General features: G+C 39.6%; 1 protein-coding gene across 36 annotated transcripts in view; it reads right to left on the bottom strand.

Moving 5' to 3' along the window:
• Window positions 1-3623: 3623 nt before the first annotated feature.
• The window catches only part of DLG2 (discs large MAGUK scaffold protein 2), a 2400703-nt gene continuing 2386456 nt past the window's right edge, over window positions 3624-17870 (bottom strand). For all 36 annotated transcript variants that reach the window (XM_058306073.2, XM_058306075.2, XM_058306074.2 and 33 more), the window contains 2 exons: window positions 10088-10179; window positions 3624-8396 (listed from right to left, as the gene is read on the bottom strand). In XM_058306073.2, coding sequence (XP_058162056.1) covers window positions 8290-8396; window positions 10088-10179 — 199 coding nt within the window. In that variant the 3' untranslated portion in view covers window positions 3624-8289. The remainder of the gene's footprint in view (window positions 8397-10087; window positions 10180-17870) is intronic.

The raw sequence follows: 17870 nt of genomic DNA on the forward strand, positions 1-17870 counted from the left end.
ACTCCCTTCCCAATCCCGTTCCTCTTCTGTTCGCCTGGCAAACCATTTTGCGCTAAGCTGTCTTCAACTCTCCCCCAGGCAACAAGACTGGACGTAGGTAGGCCGGGCAGGTGGCCGGTGGGCCCATCGGGGATGGGACCTCAGCATGCTCACGTGTTCCAGGACTTAGTTTTGCCACAAGAGGGTCTTCCCAGAGTATGAGCAATGGGGCAAATTGTGAGCAGCTGTACCTCTGACTCAGATTCCAGGCCATTTTTTTCAAAGTCTTTATGCACTCAATGGGCTGCTTTAGAGCTTCCATGTTTTAATGAATTTTTTTTGTGTGTGTCTCTACTTCTAGGCTGGCATTCCTTGAGAAGACAGGCTGTGCCTTGTTCATATATATTTCTATTATTTACGTAATTTTTACCCAGGCATCTAAAAAGAGTCTGGCTCCAAGCAGGTGTTTATTGTTTGTTGACCCAATGTGTAATGAATGAAAACTAGACATATATATATATAAATAATTTAAAATGCCAGTATCATGATATTGCAATGAGGGATACAAGCCATTGTACATTTTGTCAAAATCTACAAAATTGTATGATGCAACGTGTAAAACATAATGTAAATTATAGACCGTGCTTAGTAGCAATGCTTCAATATGCATTCATCAATTGTAACAAATATACTGCACTAATGAATGATGTTGTTAATGGGGGAAAGCATGGGCGGGGGTGAGGTATATGGGAATCCCCTATATTTTTTGTTTGTTTGTCTGGTACCTGGGATGGAACTCAGGACCTCATATGTGGGAAGCTGTGCTCAACCACTTGACCTACATTCACTACCCCCATATTTTTGATGTAACATTTATGTAATCTAAAGCTCTTTTAAAAATAAAGGAAAAAAAATGCCTCTATGGAAATGTTTTCCTTTTGGGCATCTTTAAACAAACCCTAACCTTTATTTGTATGCAATGTTGGCTGAAATACTCTCAAATTTTAATGTGTTAGTTGATACCTGTTTAACAAAGGACACATTTTTCTGTGATTTTAAACTGAATAATTTCAGGCAGTCAAAATTGTCACAAAAAGGGACTGTGGACTTGACATCAGATTGGGTGGCTGTGGCCAATTAAGAAGAGTATTATAAGAAGAAACTGGTTTGGAAAGCCCAAGGAGTGAAATTGTCTTCCGTCTGGGGTCATTCTCACCACAACTGTTGAGGACGGAACATGGCTACACGCCAGTTTCCTGCAGAAAGTTACTAAGTCTATCAAAGACACAGGTGTGGCACATAAAAATCCTTCAAGCCAAGTAGGATTCAACTTTTCAGCTTGTTGGTTTCTGATTTTTGTTGCATAGAAATCAACTCTTCTCTGAGGGACCCTCTTTCAATTGTTAAGCAACTGTGAATGGTAATTTCTGATCAGGGGCCACAAGGAATTTGAACTTTTGAATGTTCCTCTGAAACCAAAGTACATGATTTCCCTTCTCCTCCTTCTCTCAGAGGAACAAGAGGCAATTGTATTTTGCTGGAATGAAGCCTCGTCTATGTATATGGATGTTAGCTTCCTGCTCTGTAGTATCCACACAGGTCATTCTGTTGAAACCTTGAAGAGCAGGCACCACCCTAGACAACCACTCAACAAGATGTGGCCTCAGAACCGGGAAGAGGGGCCTTAGCAGGAAAGTGGGAAACAGCTTGTGTCTCTCTTAGGCCTTAGTTTGGTGTTTTTTTTTGCTTTGAGCAGTTTAGACCAGTGATGGTCTACTGATGCATCAAACTCAGTTGTGTAGCATGCTTCGTATCATTTGGCCCTTGAACTTCACCAGTAAAGAGGAATCCAAAGTTAGCCATACAGAATCCCATCTGTAGCCTAGTATGTGGGAGCACCTGTAGCTGATTTAGCTGGGTCATCCAGTCCTGAGCGAGGCATGGGCACAGCATCTCCTACGTGTGCTGCAGTAGAGAAAAGGCCCTGGCATCTGGCCCAGCCGTGTTTGGAAGGCTCCAGGGTGGTGAAGGAAAGATGGCCTCTATCAGATGGCACTAAGCCCATCCCGTACAGCAAGTGATCTATTTTTTATTTCCCTTCTGTGATCTCCAGGCTTTAGCAAAGTTTGCCCAAATATTTTAGCCTTGTCCCAACAGTGCCGATAGAAATTAGGGACAGGGTTCTGGCTTGACGTTTTGGCCATAAATTTAGAAGGGGCAGGACACCAGTTTGATGATAGCAGTGGCGCCTTCTGAGATGTCTGTAAGCGGAAGGTGAATTGCAAGGAAGGAAAATTAGAGTTATAAGGCCCACTGGGCCTGGTCCATGAGAAGACATCCTCCCATGACACTAAAGTCTCTGGATCTGGTTGTATTAAGAATGCTGGTGGCTCCCTCTGCAAATCTTCCTCAGCCTAGTGGCCCAGTGAGGCTTCTAAATTCTTTCACAAGATGTTTGTTTCCAGAGTTTCTGTAAATATCGATTCATATCTAGGGCCTCTTAGGTTCAGAGATGTGCAGGCTACTTGTTTTTGAGATATCTAAAATCATAATATTTAAAATAATAGAAAGAAGTGAAACAGGGCACAAAGAAAAGTAGAATGTTCTTCTAGCCCCTTTTGACCCCTGAATAAACACATCTGTTATGGAAGGAAATCTGACTTTTGTGTGGTGTCACCATTAGTATTAAGCCTGGTAAGACTGTAAATGTGACAAACTGAACAATTGTTGAAATTTGAGGCTGCCTTCTGATGCCTCCTCTGATTGGTTGCCACGGTCATGGCTAGGAACAGGGTCAGAGACCCCTGGCCGAGCCTCTTTTTGGGTTATGGCGATAAACAGGATGGTCCAGCCAACTGGTTTGGCTTTTCAAATGGCTGCTCCACTTATAAGATACTTAATCGCGAAGCAAAGAGATTTCAAGTGACCCATTTCACAGGAGGAAGTTGTTGTGGTCTGCTAGCTAAAAGACCTGTGCCCTCTCAATGTCATTATGGCAACCTGATGTTCACTCTGCAGTGGAGTGAAGAATTTGTAATATTACCTGGCAGATTCAGGCTCCCAAATCTGGCATCTTGTGATATGTTCAGATCTCTGAAGTCAATGTGTTTTGGGTCTCCAGTGTATTAGGATAATGACACTTTCTCTCCAAATTATGCTTTACTTTGAATCATAAGTATCAGATCAAAATATTTACCTCTATTCTTAGTATCGTCTATAATCTCACAACTTTGACACTGGGGTATTGATTGTTAGATGTGAGGGTCTTTAAAAAGGTATCTTTCAATGCATTGTTAGTGATATTCTTTTGGCAAAAACCTTGATAAAAAGTAGGCGAGATGGTAACCAAAATTTATTTTCCGTTCTTCTCAGCAGTGTCAGTATTGCTCAGAGCAAACCTACCCCACCTGCATTTTAATTCTGATATCGTGCAAATTTGATAAAAATAGAAATGAGTGATTCTATTATGAAATAAGACAAATTATGATTTGGGAGAAAACCATTTGCTGTAAAGTGTAAAAACGTTTTAATATTAATGTCTTATAATAAAACCATGACGTGTTTTTAGCCCTCTAGCGAGCGTTTTTACAATGGAGCCACTGCTGACAACTGGAAACGCAATAAATATGCACGGACACACTGAGTGTGAAATATACATCTTGATTTTATAATCGTGTGTGCTTTATTTTTTACACAAATGGAATGGAAGTGTTGACTATTTACACTTAACAGGAGTGTAAGCTGTGCAGTGTCTCTGTAAACTCCAGCTCAGGCAAGGAATATTTCCCCCTCCCTCCCATTCCTGCACTACAGCTCAATTGAGAAACATCCTGTCAGAGAGAAGCACAAAATTGTCATAGTTAAAGGATCTAATGGGTACAGCCCAGTGCACTCAAGAGTTAAGACACATTCAGGAAAGACAAATTCGAAAAAGGGGAGAAGAAAAGTTTGCCATCCCATTGGGAGTCAGCCTTGCCATTTGGTTGTCTGTCCTCATGAGTTGCTAGGGTGATGCTGTACTCTTATCTTTTAGATGGATCTCTGTCTAAATTGTCTGCCTGTCTTAGCTTGTCCTCAGCTGCTACAAGAAACTGCACAGCTGTACAAGAAATGATGTCCTAAGCACAGGTTTCAGTGAGGAAGGATATTTACAGACCAGAGTATGTGTGGGTACCCAGCCACATTCATTCATAGCCAAGGTAATAAGTGTATACATGATATATATACCACATATACCAGACCTACACAGAAGTAAAGTATACAACCACAGAATTCTGTAGGGATTTCCCTGTCAAGTCAGTAGTCACAGGAGGTACTCATATGCTTCAAGGGAATTGCTTTTTCCCGCACCCCGCCTCCCCCAAGGAGTGACAAATTAATATGATAAACTTAGTAACAAGCCTGAGTCCTTGGCTTAAAGATTTTTGTAGGAATTTAGGCAGGACCAAAAAAAAAAAAAGAGATGTTATTTCACCAGCAAGTCCATTCAGTCTCACCAGAGCAGTCACCAGCTGAAAAGCAGAGGGGGCGTCACATGAAAATGGGAAAAAGAAAACTTAATGAAGGGGAAAGGGAAAAACAGGCGATGACACGGCTTCCATGAGAAGGAAGAGGTTTGCTGTCAGAATAATTGTGGGCGCCAGGTCTGCCTCTGCAGAAAGCGAGTGTCCTCAGCGCCGCGAGCTGGGTGCTCGGCCGGGCTCCCCGTGGCCCAGCGTTCAAGCAGGGAGCACCCAGGCACCCAGGCGCGGGGGGCGCAGGGCGCGAGCGTCCTCGCTGCGGGGCAGCGGGGCGGGCTGCGCGGTGAGGTGCGCTGGGGCTGCCGCCAGGTCGGGTCCCCACACTCGGCTTTGCGTGCTGGGCGGAGTCGGTGACACGGGGACCCAGAGTATTTGCGTCATGAGTTCGCGTTATGCACCTGCTGTCTGGATCAGCCATGAGCCCTTAGAGGACAGAAAATTGAAGGAGCGAGACAGGGGAGGAGAGGGAAGACAGCCAGGGGAGGAAAGAGGGACAAGACGGGGAAAGAGAGCAGGGCTAGAGGGGAGAAGATGGACAAAGAAGGAGAGGGAGCTAAGGGGAGGGAAGAAAGAAGGATTAGAGGAGAAAGCACGGCAGAGGAGGTAGAAGGAAAGGTTGAGAAAGAAGTGACAGAATGAGGTAGGACCAGAAAGGGGAGAGCAGAGGAAAAGAATGAGAAGGGGGAAAAAACCAAAAACCAACACAAAGCAGAAGTGAGAGCCAGCGTAGAGAGCTTATTTTGTTCCCTGGCTCAGAGTCCTGCAGGGCTGGCGGTAGACGCTAAGACAGCTCAAACGCACACCTGAGCGCCGCTTTAGCAAGATGGGCTCACTCAGCAGATCTCGGCAACCCAAGGACTTCGGGCTGGGAGAAAAAGCCTGCAAAGAAGTGGACAACAAATCCTGGGGGAGGAGAGGGGGAGGAAAAACCACCACAGAAAAAAAAAGCAAAAAAAAAAACCACAAAAAACCAAAAAACAAAAACGAAAATCAAGTGCCCCTGCCATTAGCTGACAAATGGGATTTTTGATTTTGGTAAAGCTGAGACCCCCGTGGTGCTACACATTGTACCAGAGCATGAAAATAGCACCAGTGATACGATCTGGCACTTTTCTGAAAGGGCCCAGCACGTGAAAGTGACACTGCGCCCCCAGCAACCCTTCAGATTGGAGAGAGCTCCGGACATAGTTTGCAGTGTTAGCACCAGTCTCTGGCCCCAGGCTCCAAGAGCACTTGCACCAGACGTAATCTGGGTAGCTTTCATGCCATGTCAGATTTGCTGCAAAACACATCGTTTCATTGGAGCCATAGAAACCTCAACATTGGGAAGCGCAAGACAACACAACAGATGGAGGTGTAAATTCTATAGGAAAAGACCCTCTCACCAATTTGCTTGGTGATTCTTCAAGCAAATATATTATGTGTGTGTATATATATATATATATAAATCTACATAAAAAAATCAGTGCAAATGCCCATTCTAATCTGGAAGCATCTACACTAGGAAAATAAATAATTATATTACTACAAAACCAAGGGTTGGTGGTTCAGTTTGATTGTACTCAGCCACAGCAATACTATTAAATGGAAAGCACATCACACGACCCGCGAAAACATCTACTCGTTAATGATAATCCTTGAAATAAACGGTTGCATGCTCAGTTGAGAAACCAAAGAAGTTATCATGGTGGCCTAAAAAATAGAGTTGGAATCAGGAATGGCATTCTGGTGGCAGAAAACTTCTGGGAGCAATTTCAATGAATGTAGGTCTTGACCTAAAACTGGCAAATTGCAGACATGGAAACAACTTTAACGTTTTGAGCACTCTAAGGAAGTTTCCAGAAACACCTTTCATCAGAGGGAAAACGCATTGCTAGCCCTTCTGTTGGCAAAGGCAGCCTCAATTCTAGGTAGATGTGTATGTTTGCTGTTTTGCATTTGTTTTGGTGACTGCAGCCAGGCAGATAATAGTATTTAGTGTAAGATATCAACCCTTGTTTTTGGAAAGAGACCCTCGTTCTGAGCTCTGATGTTCTCACTGTGAAGAAGCCCCATCACTGCTGATGGCTCTACTAGCTCTTGCTCTCCCTCCCCAGCTTACATGCTGGTTTGCTGCACAGTGTGGCAGGATTCCTGCCAGGTCTGGATGTACCCCAGAAATAAGGCGACGGGGCTTGGTCTGGGCAAGCATTGAACCCAGAGTTGAGTGGTTCTTGAGATCACTGAAATGTCTCTCTCCAAATACCTTGGGCAAAAGCAATGCTGATGTCGTCATCGGCTCTAAAGTGTGCAACTTACTCTTCTGGTTCAGTTTATAGGCTTTGGGAGGTTTCGTTTTTTAGTCATCATTATAATTGCTAAAAAATAAACTTGGTCCAGGTGCAGCCTCAAGAAAGGCAGTTCAATTAGTTGAGCTCAGTGTCTCTAATGGTCTTTCCTTGTGGTTCTAGCTCTTTGCCCTGAAACAAAAGTCTGCACCCTGCGCCTCTCACCCCTCAACCAGATACTTCTCTTCTCTCTTCCTCAAAGAAATAGTATATTTTTGGATAGATCTCCCCATGGCCGCACACCATCTCTGGCTGTTAAAAAAAACCCTTAGTTACTCTCTGAAAGGAAGAAAATCCTAATTACTCATGGTTGGCCAAAAATACTAAAATGATCCTCTAAGAATTGTCTGCAAGTAATTAGGAACAAAGGTATTCAACTGTTGGCACCTTGGGCCCAGGGTGTTTAACAAGAGAAAAACAAACACTTCTCTTTAGATCATCTGCATGAGTTGGTCTCTGAGAAGTCATCAGCTTAAAAATGCATTCACCAAACAGCTTCCAAAACATTCATGAGGGAAGTCCTTAAGGAGTAGGCTCCATGGGAGTGTGTCACTAGTGTGGAAGGGAGATCACGGGAGGTAAGTGAGGAGGCAGTCTTTGTCAGACTCTGGAAGGAAATCAGATGCTCTTAATGGATCACTGGCAACAAAAGGGAGAATGCAATTTTCAGTACTTGAATTTGATCATCTGCTGAGAGTGCGTACATTTAGTCTTTCAATTAATTAGTCTTTACAAAATATTTCACAAAACATTTTAACCTAGAAATTCATTTCTATACAGTTAATATATTTTTATTGTATAAATTATTCTCATCTTTAGTGCCTTCTTTCAGTTTATAAATGGCAAAATAGACAATCGACAATCATAAAGCTAATCCCAAGCGGATTCCCCTTCCTCCACACACTCGTGAATTTTATGAAATGCTTGTCTTTGCAAATGCCAAAGAAACTACGTACGTATCCTTCCCTGACATCATGCCATCTCCAAAGGACTCCTTTCTTTCTTCCTTCTTTTTCTTTTGCTTGTTAAGAAATCAAAGGATGTGCATAGTTATAAAATTCAAAGTGTACCAATTACAGATGTGGGAAATGGGAAGGTTGGTGAGGTTCGAGTGCTGGCAACTTTCCTTTAAAGCGAAAAACACAGAGAGCTCAGCAGCTAAATCAGCTCTGGACATCTGCTGGGGTGAGGAGGCAGAAAGCCTATCAGAGGTTCATCCCTACACCTGGCTCTTTGAGCAAACCAAAGCCTTCCAGCAGACTGCAATGTCTTTTCTGTCCCACCCTTTGGCCCCTCCGTTTCCTTCATGGCTTCACACGATTTGTGTTGTACATTCATAAGAATTCACATTGACTGCAAAAAACATAAATGCAACAAAAACATAAAAGCCTCCAAGTAGTATATTATATATATTTTGTTCTTCTAAATGCTCTTCGGGCAGTGTCAGAGGTGCAGGAGCTAATTTATAGCTTTTCCTTGGAGGGAATCCAGATGAAAGGCCCGGATTGCTCTTCGATAACAAGCTTGCATTGGTTATATATATCTTCTAAGGTGTCTCCTTGGACAATAGCTATAAAAAAACACACCCCCGCATTAGGCGTCGTTCCTTGCATGGTAAAGAACAATCACTGTTCACACAGCAGAAACTCAAATCACTGGCAAGCAAATTAACAGGAAGCTTACTATCACTTTTCATTTGTAACAAAAAGCAGAAAATTCTCATAATCAAGTTCATAGCAACAATTTTTAAAAAAATGTTTTCAATGTATTCCCTAGATCTGCAATCAAAGCATTCCAAGTTTTCCACTTTCTACACATCTGTCTATATTTCTGGACCATGAGTCATTTGTTTATTTAACGAAAATTTCATGGGAGCCTATTCTGAGCCAGGTACTGAACCGGGTGCTAATCAAATTTTCAGATTGAGAAGTGCTTGTTATCAAGGAAAACTGGCATTATATGCTTTAGATTGGGCAGAAACTCAGATATTTCAGACACAAAAAAAATAATAAGGGTTTTGGAAGAAACTTTAGTTATCCTCTTCGGTTTCTAAAATTTTTAATAGAAAACCTCATTCCTTCTTGCCATATTCTAGTAAATAGAGATTTATCACCTAGGACTGCTCATGTTGAGAATATTTTATGGCCACTCTTTATAAAAAACATAAATTGGAGGAAACTTAAAAAAACTGGCCAAATTGTGTATCACCTAAAACACCAAGTCACTCAAAGTAGATTTAAATACATTTTATATCACCTTTGAACAAAAATTACCTTATAGATAGATCTCCCAAAGAGGCCAATACCATGCAAATGGCATTAGGACTTACAAATGAATTGCCACTGACATCTGGGTTAGATCTTCGAAAACAATCCTCTGAATAGATTGGTTATTCTATTTTATTCCTGTCTCTAAACTACTGGCCAAAATGTACATTGCTTTGATTTCTTTTTAGTAATTGGATGTTCTTTTAGGGTGAAATATAACTCATATTTTTGTTATTGATAGAGATTTTACTTAACATTATCTGAGTGTATATATTTACAAACTGCCAAGCCACTGACAGACCCTTTCCATGTTCTGATAAGATAAAACATCTAATTTTACAAAACGGTATTCAAGAGGAAATTTTTTGTTTTTGTTATTTTTTAAAAAGTTTAAACCGTTAAGAATCAGTTGTCAGGTAAGTTCCACACAGCTTGATTATGCCCTGGATTTATTCAGTGTCCCATGAAAGAAGATAAGAAGAGAGAACCCAGGATCCCGAGGAGAAGAATCTTCCTCTACTCCCCAAGATTTATGTTTCCGAGAGAATATTAAAGAAGAAAACCATTTGCATGGAACTGAAACACAGGGAAGTGCTTCAAGCATCTTATTTAAGTGCTACTGATGGGGGAAGCAACCCAGCCGTTTTTGGGGCAGAGAATGTGGGTCTCGAGACCCCTCTCGAGACAACTGCATTGGAAACTGTCCACTTGCAAACCCCAACATTTTCTTTCTCACGTTTTCTGATGGGAAATAGGTTATGTGATATTAATGCCCAAAATTCCCCCTAATAGCAGGAAATAGTCCAGTGCCATCTGCTGCTCATGGTTGTGGATAAGGCCACTGGGAAATGTGAAAGGGGTCTGCAGGTGAGCCCAGAGAAGAGAAAACCCAGGGGGAGACTCTTGTTCATCAAACAGATATTAGGGATTCTCAATAGGGAGATTTTAGGGTCCAAAGCCCTCGCCATACCAGTTATAGGGTAAGTGGACTTACCTGTAAAATATTCTCCAAATTCTTGTTCTAACTTGATTGCTCGATCATAGGTTTTCTTGGCTTGTTCCTCTGTTAGACGCTTATTCATCTCCCTGGAAAATTTTAGGTTTGGTATTAGTTAGAACACAAATGGATATCTGAATCCTGAAAAGTTAAAATGTATAGCAAAAATGTGTCCTGCAGAAAGCAGGGTAATCTTAGGATTCTTAGTCTTCGTTCAGGACCCTTCTTTGCTGGAATAATTTCAGCAACAAGGACTTGCTACCAGGGAACTCTCCCTCAGAGGCCAGTCTCCTGGCTCCTTCTGGATTGAAGGAGAATCTCTCTTTAAGATTTCCAGTCACTCGTTCCTGTTCTGTCCCCTTCAGTCACACAGAGTAGGGCTAAAGCTCTTTCTTCCAACAGCATGCTTTAGGGTACTTAAATAAGTCTCATGCATCCCTTGAGGGGGACACTTTTCCAGAATCAGCTGCCTCGCCTCCTTCATCTGTTCCCTTACTGCATTTGATTTCCAAATCCGAACCGTCCTGGCCTTGTTCTAGGCTATCTCGACCTTTCTTAAAGGTGGAACCTAGAATTGAATGGAACCTTCTAGGAGTGTTCAGAGGGAGGGGAAGAGATGGAAAGAAGGGAAGGTGCATACATCGTACATCTGAAAGACCTAGTCTTGACTGGCCTCAGGTCCTGACATGGAAAAAGGCTTTGCCTTCTCAGCATGCCTATCCTTCCAAAGGGCTGGCAGTCATCTTCAATGTGTGGCAGGAAACACAAGGAGTGGAGACGCACAGAGTGCTTCCAAAGAATTATAGAAAACGGGACAGGCCCTTAGTCTGGTGTCTCTTCCTGGCCAAGAAGGGCTTCTGCGGCTCTCGTTCCTTAACTTCTACAAATGGGAAGGCATGTCTATAGGAACGAGAGTCTGAACTTCCTCTGCCTTAATAGTCAAATGACATCTCAAGGATCTGCTGAAGGAGGCTTGAAAAAAAAATGGGTATAGAGCAAATGTAACGTCAAAAATGCTGGAACCAAAATATTTTCAAATAGACTGTAAGCAAATAATTTAGTCAAATAGTGAGCCAGGGTGGAGGAGCTCAATAAGTAAGAATATTTGATGCTTGCTTTGTTTATTTTTGTTCTGTTAGGAGAAGGGGCTGAAAAGAAATAATGGCTGGGGCTCTCTTGTCCCTTTCTTTCTGTCAGTCTGTCAATCACTGGCATATCATAAACTGTACACAAGTGTTGCTTACCAAGTCATATGAACTCACACAGAAAGAAAGCAACCAAAATATGCTGAGCGCTAACTCTGAGTCAGGCAAGGAGTGATGTGCTTAAATACAAGAATTCAGTTATGTCTTACGTCAACTCTACAAAACAGCTATAATCTTTTCCATCTTACAGACGGGTTAATAAATGTGCTCCCATGGCTACAGCTCAGGTGGGTTAGTTAATAAACATGCTCCCATGGCTGGGAAGTGAGAGTGTGGATTTATACTCGGGTTTGCTTGCCTCCAAAGCATCATGATTTCATTTGTGTGACAGTTGCTAAATGTTTGGGAAGATCACAAATGGCTAAAATTGCTCATGTGCTTATCAAATCATTGTCAGATTATTTAAACTCAACTTATTCTCAAGGAGAAATCGTGGTAGGAAGCAAACTGAAAATAACCTAATCTATCGATTTCTAACCTTGGGAGATTTATCCTCCCATATTCTCCATGTGGTAACCATTTTATTTTTTGAGAGTTTCCTTTTTTTAGAGAAATTGTAGGATTATAGAAAATTCATGCAGAAAGTACAGTTCCCATATATCTCCCAGCCCCCCATTTCCCTCTTATTAACACTTTGCATTAGTGTAACATTTGTTACAATTGATGAGACCCTATTATAATAATTATAATATTAACTATAGTCCATAGTTTACATTGGAGTTCACTATTTGTATTGTAAAGTTCTATGGTTTTTAAAAATAAGTTATTCTAGTAATATATATACAACCTAAATTTCCCCCTTTTGATCACATTCAAAAATACAATTCAGTGGCATTAATTACATTCACATTGTCATCATTGTCCATTATCAAAACTTTTCCATCACCCTAAACAGAAACTTCAGACCAATTAAGCTTTAACTCCATACACCCTACCCCCAACCCTGGTCCCTGGTAACCTGTATTCTAGTTTCTGACTATGATTTGTTTATTCTAATTATTTCATATCAGTGATATCATACAATATTTGTCCTTTTGTGTTTGGCTTATTTCATTCAACATGATATCTTCAAGGTTCATCCATGTTGTCATGTGTATCAGAACTTCATTCCTTATTATGGCTGAATAATAGTTCATTGTATGAATACCACATTTTGTTTATCCATTCATTGGTTTATAAACACTTGGGTTGTTTACATCTTCTAGAAACTGTGAATAATGCCACCATGAACACTGGTGTGCAAATTTCTGATTGAGTCCCTGTTTTCAATTTTTGTGTGTATATACCTAGAAGTGGGATTGCCAGGTCATATGGAAATTCTATACTTAACTTTCTGAGGAAACACCAAACTGTTTTCTACAGCGCTGCACCATTTTACATTCCCATAAGCAACGATTGAGTATTCCTATCTCTCCATTTCCTCTCTGGCATTTATAATTTTAAAAAAAAGTATCCATCCTAGTGGGTGTGAAAAGGTGTCTTATTACAGTTTTGATTTGCATTTCCCTAATGGCTTATGATGAGCACCTTTTCAAGTGCTGATTGGCCATTTGTGTATCTTCTTTGAATATATGTCTATTCAAGTGTTTTGTCCATTTTAAAAATTGTGTTGTCTTTTTGTCTTTGTTTCATTTTGAGTTGATTTTTGTATATGGTGTGAGGTAGGGGTCTACTTTCAATCTTTTACATATGGATACTCAAGTTGTCTCAGCACCATTGGTTGAAGACTCTATTTTTCCCCCACTGAATATAGTTGGCACCCTTGTCTAAAATCAACTAGTCAAAGATATAGGGATTTACTTCTGAACTCTCAATTTTATTCCATTGGTCTATATTTCTGTCCTTATGTCAGAACCATGGTATTTTGATTATTGAAACAGTTTTAAAACTAGGAATTGTGAGTTCTCCAACTTCATTTTCAAGATGGTTTCAGCTATTGTAGGTCCCCTACCCTTCCATATAAATTTGATGACTGGCTTTTCCATTTCTGCAATGAAGGCTATTGGGATTTTGGTTGGGACTGTGGTAAATCTGTACATTATTCTAAGTAGAATTGAAATCTTCACAATATTTAGTTTTCTAATCCATAAACATCGAATATCCTTCCATTTATTTAGGTCTTCTTTGATTTCTTTCAGTAATGTTTTGTACTTTTCTATGCACAAGTCTTTAATACCCTTGGTTAAATTTACTCTTTGAATTCATATTTGACTCTCTTAGTTGGATTTTTTTTCTTGATTTCTTCTTCAGTTTGTTAATTAGTAGTGTATAGAAACAGTACTGATTTTTGTGTGTTGATCTCACACCCCACCACTTTGCTGAACCTGTTTATTATAGCTTTGTATTGGATTTTTCAGGATTTTCATAAATAGGATCATATCATTTGCAAATAGGGAGAGTTTTATTTTTTCTTTCCAATTTGGATGCCTTTTATTCTTGTTCTTGCCTAATTGCTCTGGCTAGAACTTCCAGCACAATGTTTAATAACAGTGGTGACAGAGAACATCCTTGTCTTGTTCCTTAACTTAGAGGACAATCTTTCAGTTTTTCATAATGGAGTATGCTGTTGGCTATGGGACTTTCATATATGGCCTTTATCATGATGAGGAAATTTCCTTCTTTTCTAGTCTTCTGAGTGTGTGTGTGTGTTTTTTTTTTTTTAATCAAGAAGAAGTGCTGGATTTTGTAAAATGCTTTTTGTTTGTCAATTGATATGATTATGTATCTTTCCCCCTTCATTCTGTTAATGTGGTATATTACATTAATTGATTTTCTTACATTGAAATGCCCTTGCATAACTGGGATAAATCTTTTTTGATCATGATGAATAATTTCTTTAGTGCACTTTTTGATTTGGTTTGCTAGTATTTTTTTTTTTTTTTGAGGATTTTTGGATCTATGTTAGAAAGGATAATGGGTCTGTAATTTTCTATTCTTGTGATACATTTATCTGTCTTTGATATTAGGGAGATGGCAGACTGAGAATTAGTTAGACAGTGTTCCCTTCTCTTCAATTTTTTGGATGAGTTTGAAAAGGATGGTGCTAATTCTTCTTGGAATGTTCACTAAAATTCATCAGTGAAGCTATCTGGGTTTTACTCTGTTGGGAGTTTTGGATTACTGATTCAATCTCTTTACTTTTTATTGGTCTATTGAGGTCTTTTATTTCTTCTTGAGTCAGTGTAAGTAGTTTGTGTGTTTGTAGGAATTTGACCATTTCATCTTAGCTATTTAATTTGCTGGCTTACAATTGTTCATAGTATTCTCTTACAGTCCTATTTATTTCTTTCAGGTCAGTAGTAATGTACCTCCTTTCATTTCTGATTTTATGTGCATCCCCTTTTTTCCTAAGTGTTTGTTGAATTTATTGACCTTTTCAAAGAACCAGCTTTTGGTTTTATATATTCTATTTTTTTATTCTCAATTTTATTTATTTTCACCTAATCTTTGTTATTTCCTTTTTTTCTGCTTGTGTTGGGTTTAGTTTACTTTTTTTCCTAGTTTCTCCAAGTGTGAGTTTAGGCATATGATTGGTGATCTTTTTTCTCTTTTAATGTAAGCGTTTAGAACTATAAAATTCTCTCTCAGCTCTACCTTTAGTACATCCCCTAAGTTTTGGTATGTTGTGTTTTCATTTTCATTCACCTCAAGGTATTCTTTAATTTCCCATATGATTTCTTTTTTGAGTCATTGCTTGTCTGAGAGTATGTTGTTTAATTTCCCTTTATTTGTCAATTTTCCAGTTCTTCCTCAGTTATTGATTTCTAGTATCATTTCATTGTGGTTATAAAAGGTACATTGTATCACTTCAATGTTTAAAATGTATTGGGACTTGATTTGTGACCTAGCAAAATTTCAACCCAATCTATTTTCAAGGACAAATCAAGGTGGAAGGAAACTGAAATTAACCTAATCTACTGATTCCTAACCTTGGCAGTTTTATCCACCCATGTCTTCCATATGTTAAAAATTTTTGCCTACCAAACTATACTTATTGATGAAAAATCATTTTACCTCCCATTTTTTTGTACCAAAGACATTTTATTAATCAAAGACTGACAATCAGAGCCTCTGATCATCATAGGAATACCAAGGTGACATCACAGATCTGATGAAAGTCCACCCAGAAGCAAAGACACCTGGTTGGCCCATTGGGATGCATCACAGGAACATGTAGCATCCAAAGCATTACTACTATCTGGGTCTAGAACATTTGGTCTTAGCCAATTCCTTTATTTTAGAACAAGTACTTGAGACCTAAAATAGCGAAAGGACTTCCCTAATGTTGTACATTTAATAAAGAATCAATCTGGGGTTAGAACCCAAGTTGTTGTTTTTTAACCAATTCTTATTCAAGAAGACTTCCCATTATTCTCACAGTTGATATCTTTCCAAAGAGGGTTGTCTCAAAAAAAAAAAAAAAAAGCTGATGTCAGAATCAGCATGATACTGATGGCTGCAATATAAAGAAATAGGATCCTGAACTCTTGTTACTAAAATAAACTCGTCTTGACCTGAAGGATGGCGTCCATAATTCTTCTCCAACAGTCCTTACACCAGAGAAGCCATGAATGAATGTCACTCCTGGGTGAAGAAAATTCTCCTTTGTATAGCCAATCAAGGGATGGTGGGCTTTGCTCTAGATTTCAAAAAATCATGTTGTTCCTGTACCTTTTCAGAGTTTCCCAGGTTATGCTTGTCTCTGTCTTCTCTGAATTCCCTTTGCACTTTTTGTAGTAATGAATTAGTTTAGTGTTTCCTTTTAATATACGGACATGCCATGTCTCCCTGATTAGTCTGTGAGTTTTAAGGACAGGCACCATGGCTTGTTCATCAGCAAGTGTCTTGGGACCTGAATGAATGAACAAGGAACTAGACAAAGAAATGTAATTATAAGAGGGGTGGAGATAGAAGCAAACAGAGGGTATCATGAGAGCAAGTGGGTAAGAACAGATTGGAGGTGGCAGGGTGAAAAAGCCTGGGGGAGCCCATTGCTTTGAGGGAGTCAGAGGTAACATGGCAACACAATGAAAAAGAACATTTCTTCATATACACCCTGGGTTTTATGCTCCTCTGAAGAGTCAGTCATGTGTGTGCTAAGAAACTCCTCGGTTTGTTGTGGACGATGCCTTTGAGAAATAATGTGTGTGATGATGTATCAGTGCCTAAATGTGACAGCTCGGCGCTTTTGTTCTGGCTGACCTAACATTCACTGGTCTCTGGGGAAATGGGCAATTCATGCCAGCTTTGCTTCTGAAGTAAAACCCTTAGAAAAGAGAGTACTGGAGAGTCAACACCCAGCATTTGCTATTGCGATAGCACTGGTCCGAATGTCACCATCTCTGAATCAAGACCCGTGAGTTGGGCTGCAGCAAATTAAGTCAGATTCATCGCCTCATTGTGCAACGTCATTTGTGCAACGTTTAATTTTCCTTGGTGATAAGTGGCTCTGACAGTGTCCTGAGGCATCTAATAATCTTGGAAGGAAGTAGACATTTTCCTGCTGAAAACCAGGTGGGACCGTCTCCTGTATCACACTGGATTTGACGTGCCGCTCTTCTTTCTGTCTAAGGCCTCAGGTCTCTGGAAGCCCTCATCCCACTGTGTGTTTATGATGGGAAAACTTATTTTTCTATTTCTAAACAGGCCGTTGGGGTAAGGACCATTTTTTTCTCTTACTTTTTGTTAGCATTACTAAAAACATTCATGCGGCTCTTTACAGATTATAAATCACTTTTACATAATGAAATTTGTGCTTAATTCACTTTGTGTGATGCCTAACAGAGAATCCCACTGGGTAAGAAATTTGATACATGCTACTGGGGATAATGATATTAGGAACTATTATTTTATCATCAACACATATTTCTCTATGGCCAACTATAGGCAGAGTTCTTCATGTTGTAATTTATACCTAAATTCATGGGGAGTGGGTTATATGGGAACCTCTTATGTTTTTTGTTTTTGTATGTTTTTTTAATGTAACATTCCTTGTGATCTATTAACTTTAATTAAAAAAAAAAGGAGAAAAGACATGGGAGGTTCCCATGTACCCCGCTCCCCACCCCCCCACCCTATCATTTTTAAAAATTAGATTGTATATATGGTAACAATAAAAATTTTTAAAAATTCATGGAACTATACTACACAAACAGTAAGCCCTAAGTTAAATCATGTACTTTACTTACTAGTACTATTATAAAAGCATGCCATCATCAAGTGTGACAAATGTTTCACACCAATGCAAAGCGTTGGTGGTGGGGTGGTATGTGGGAATCTTATATTTTATGCATGATTATTCTATAAACCCACAACTTCTCTAATAAAGGGAAAAATTTTATTTCATGAATTTTAACAAATGCACCACAATAATGCAAGGTATTAATAATAGGGTGGTATATTAGGAAAAATGTACCCTAATGTAAAGTATGGGCTATAGCTAATAGTATAATTATTATATTCTTTCATCACTTGTAATAAAGATACCATTGTTAATGCAAAGTATTAATAATAGGGGATGTGGTATATGGAAACACTTTTTACATGATTTTTCTGTAAACCTACAACTTCTCTAA

This window comes from Dasypus novemcinctus, chromosome 10, assembly GCF_030445035.2.
Source record: "Dasypus novemcinctus isolate mDasNov1 chromosome 10, mDasNov1.1.hap2, whole genome shotgun sequence".
NCBI lineage: Eukaryota > Metazoa > Chordata > Mammalia > Cingulata > Dasypodidae > Dasypus > Dasypus novemcinctus.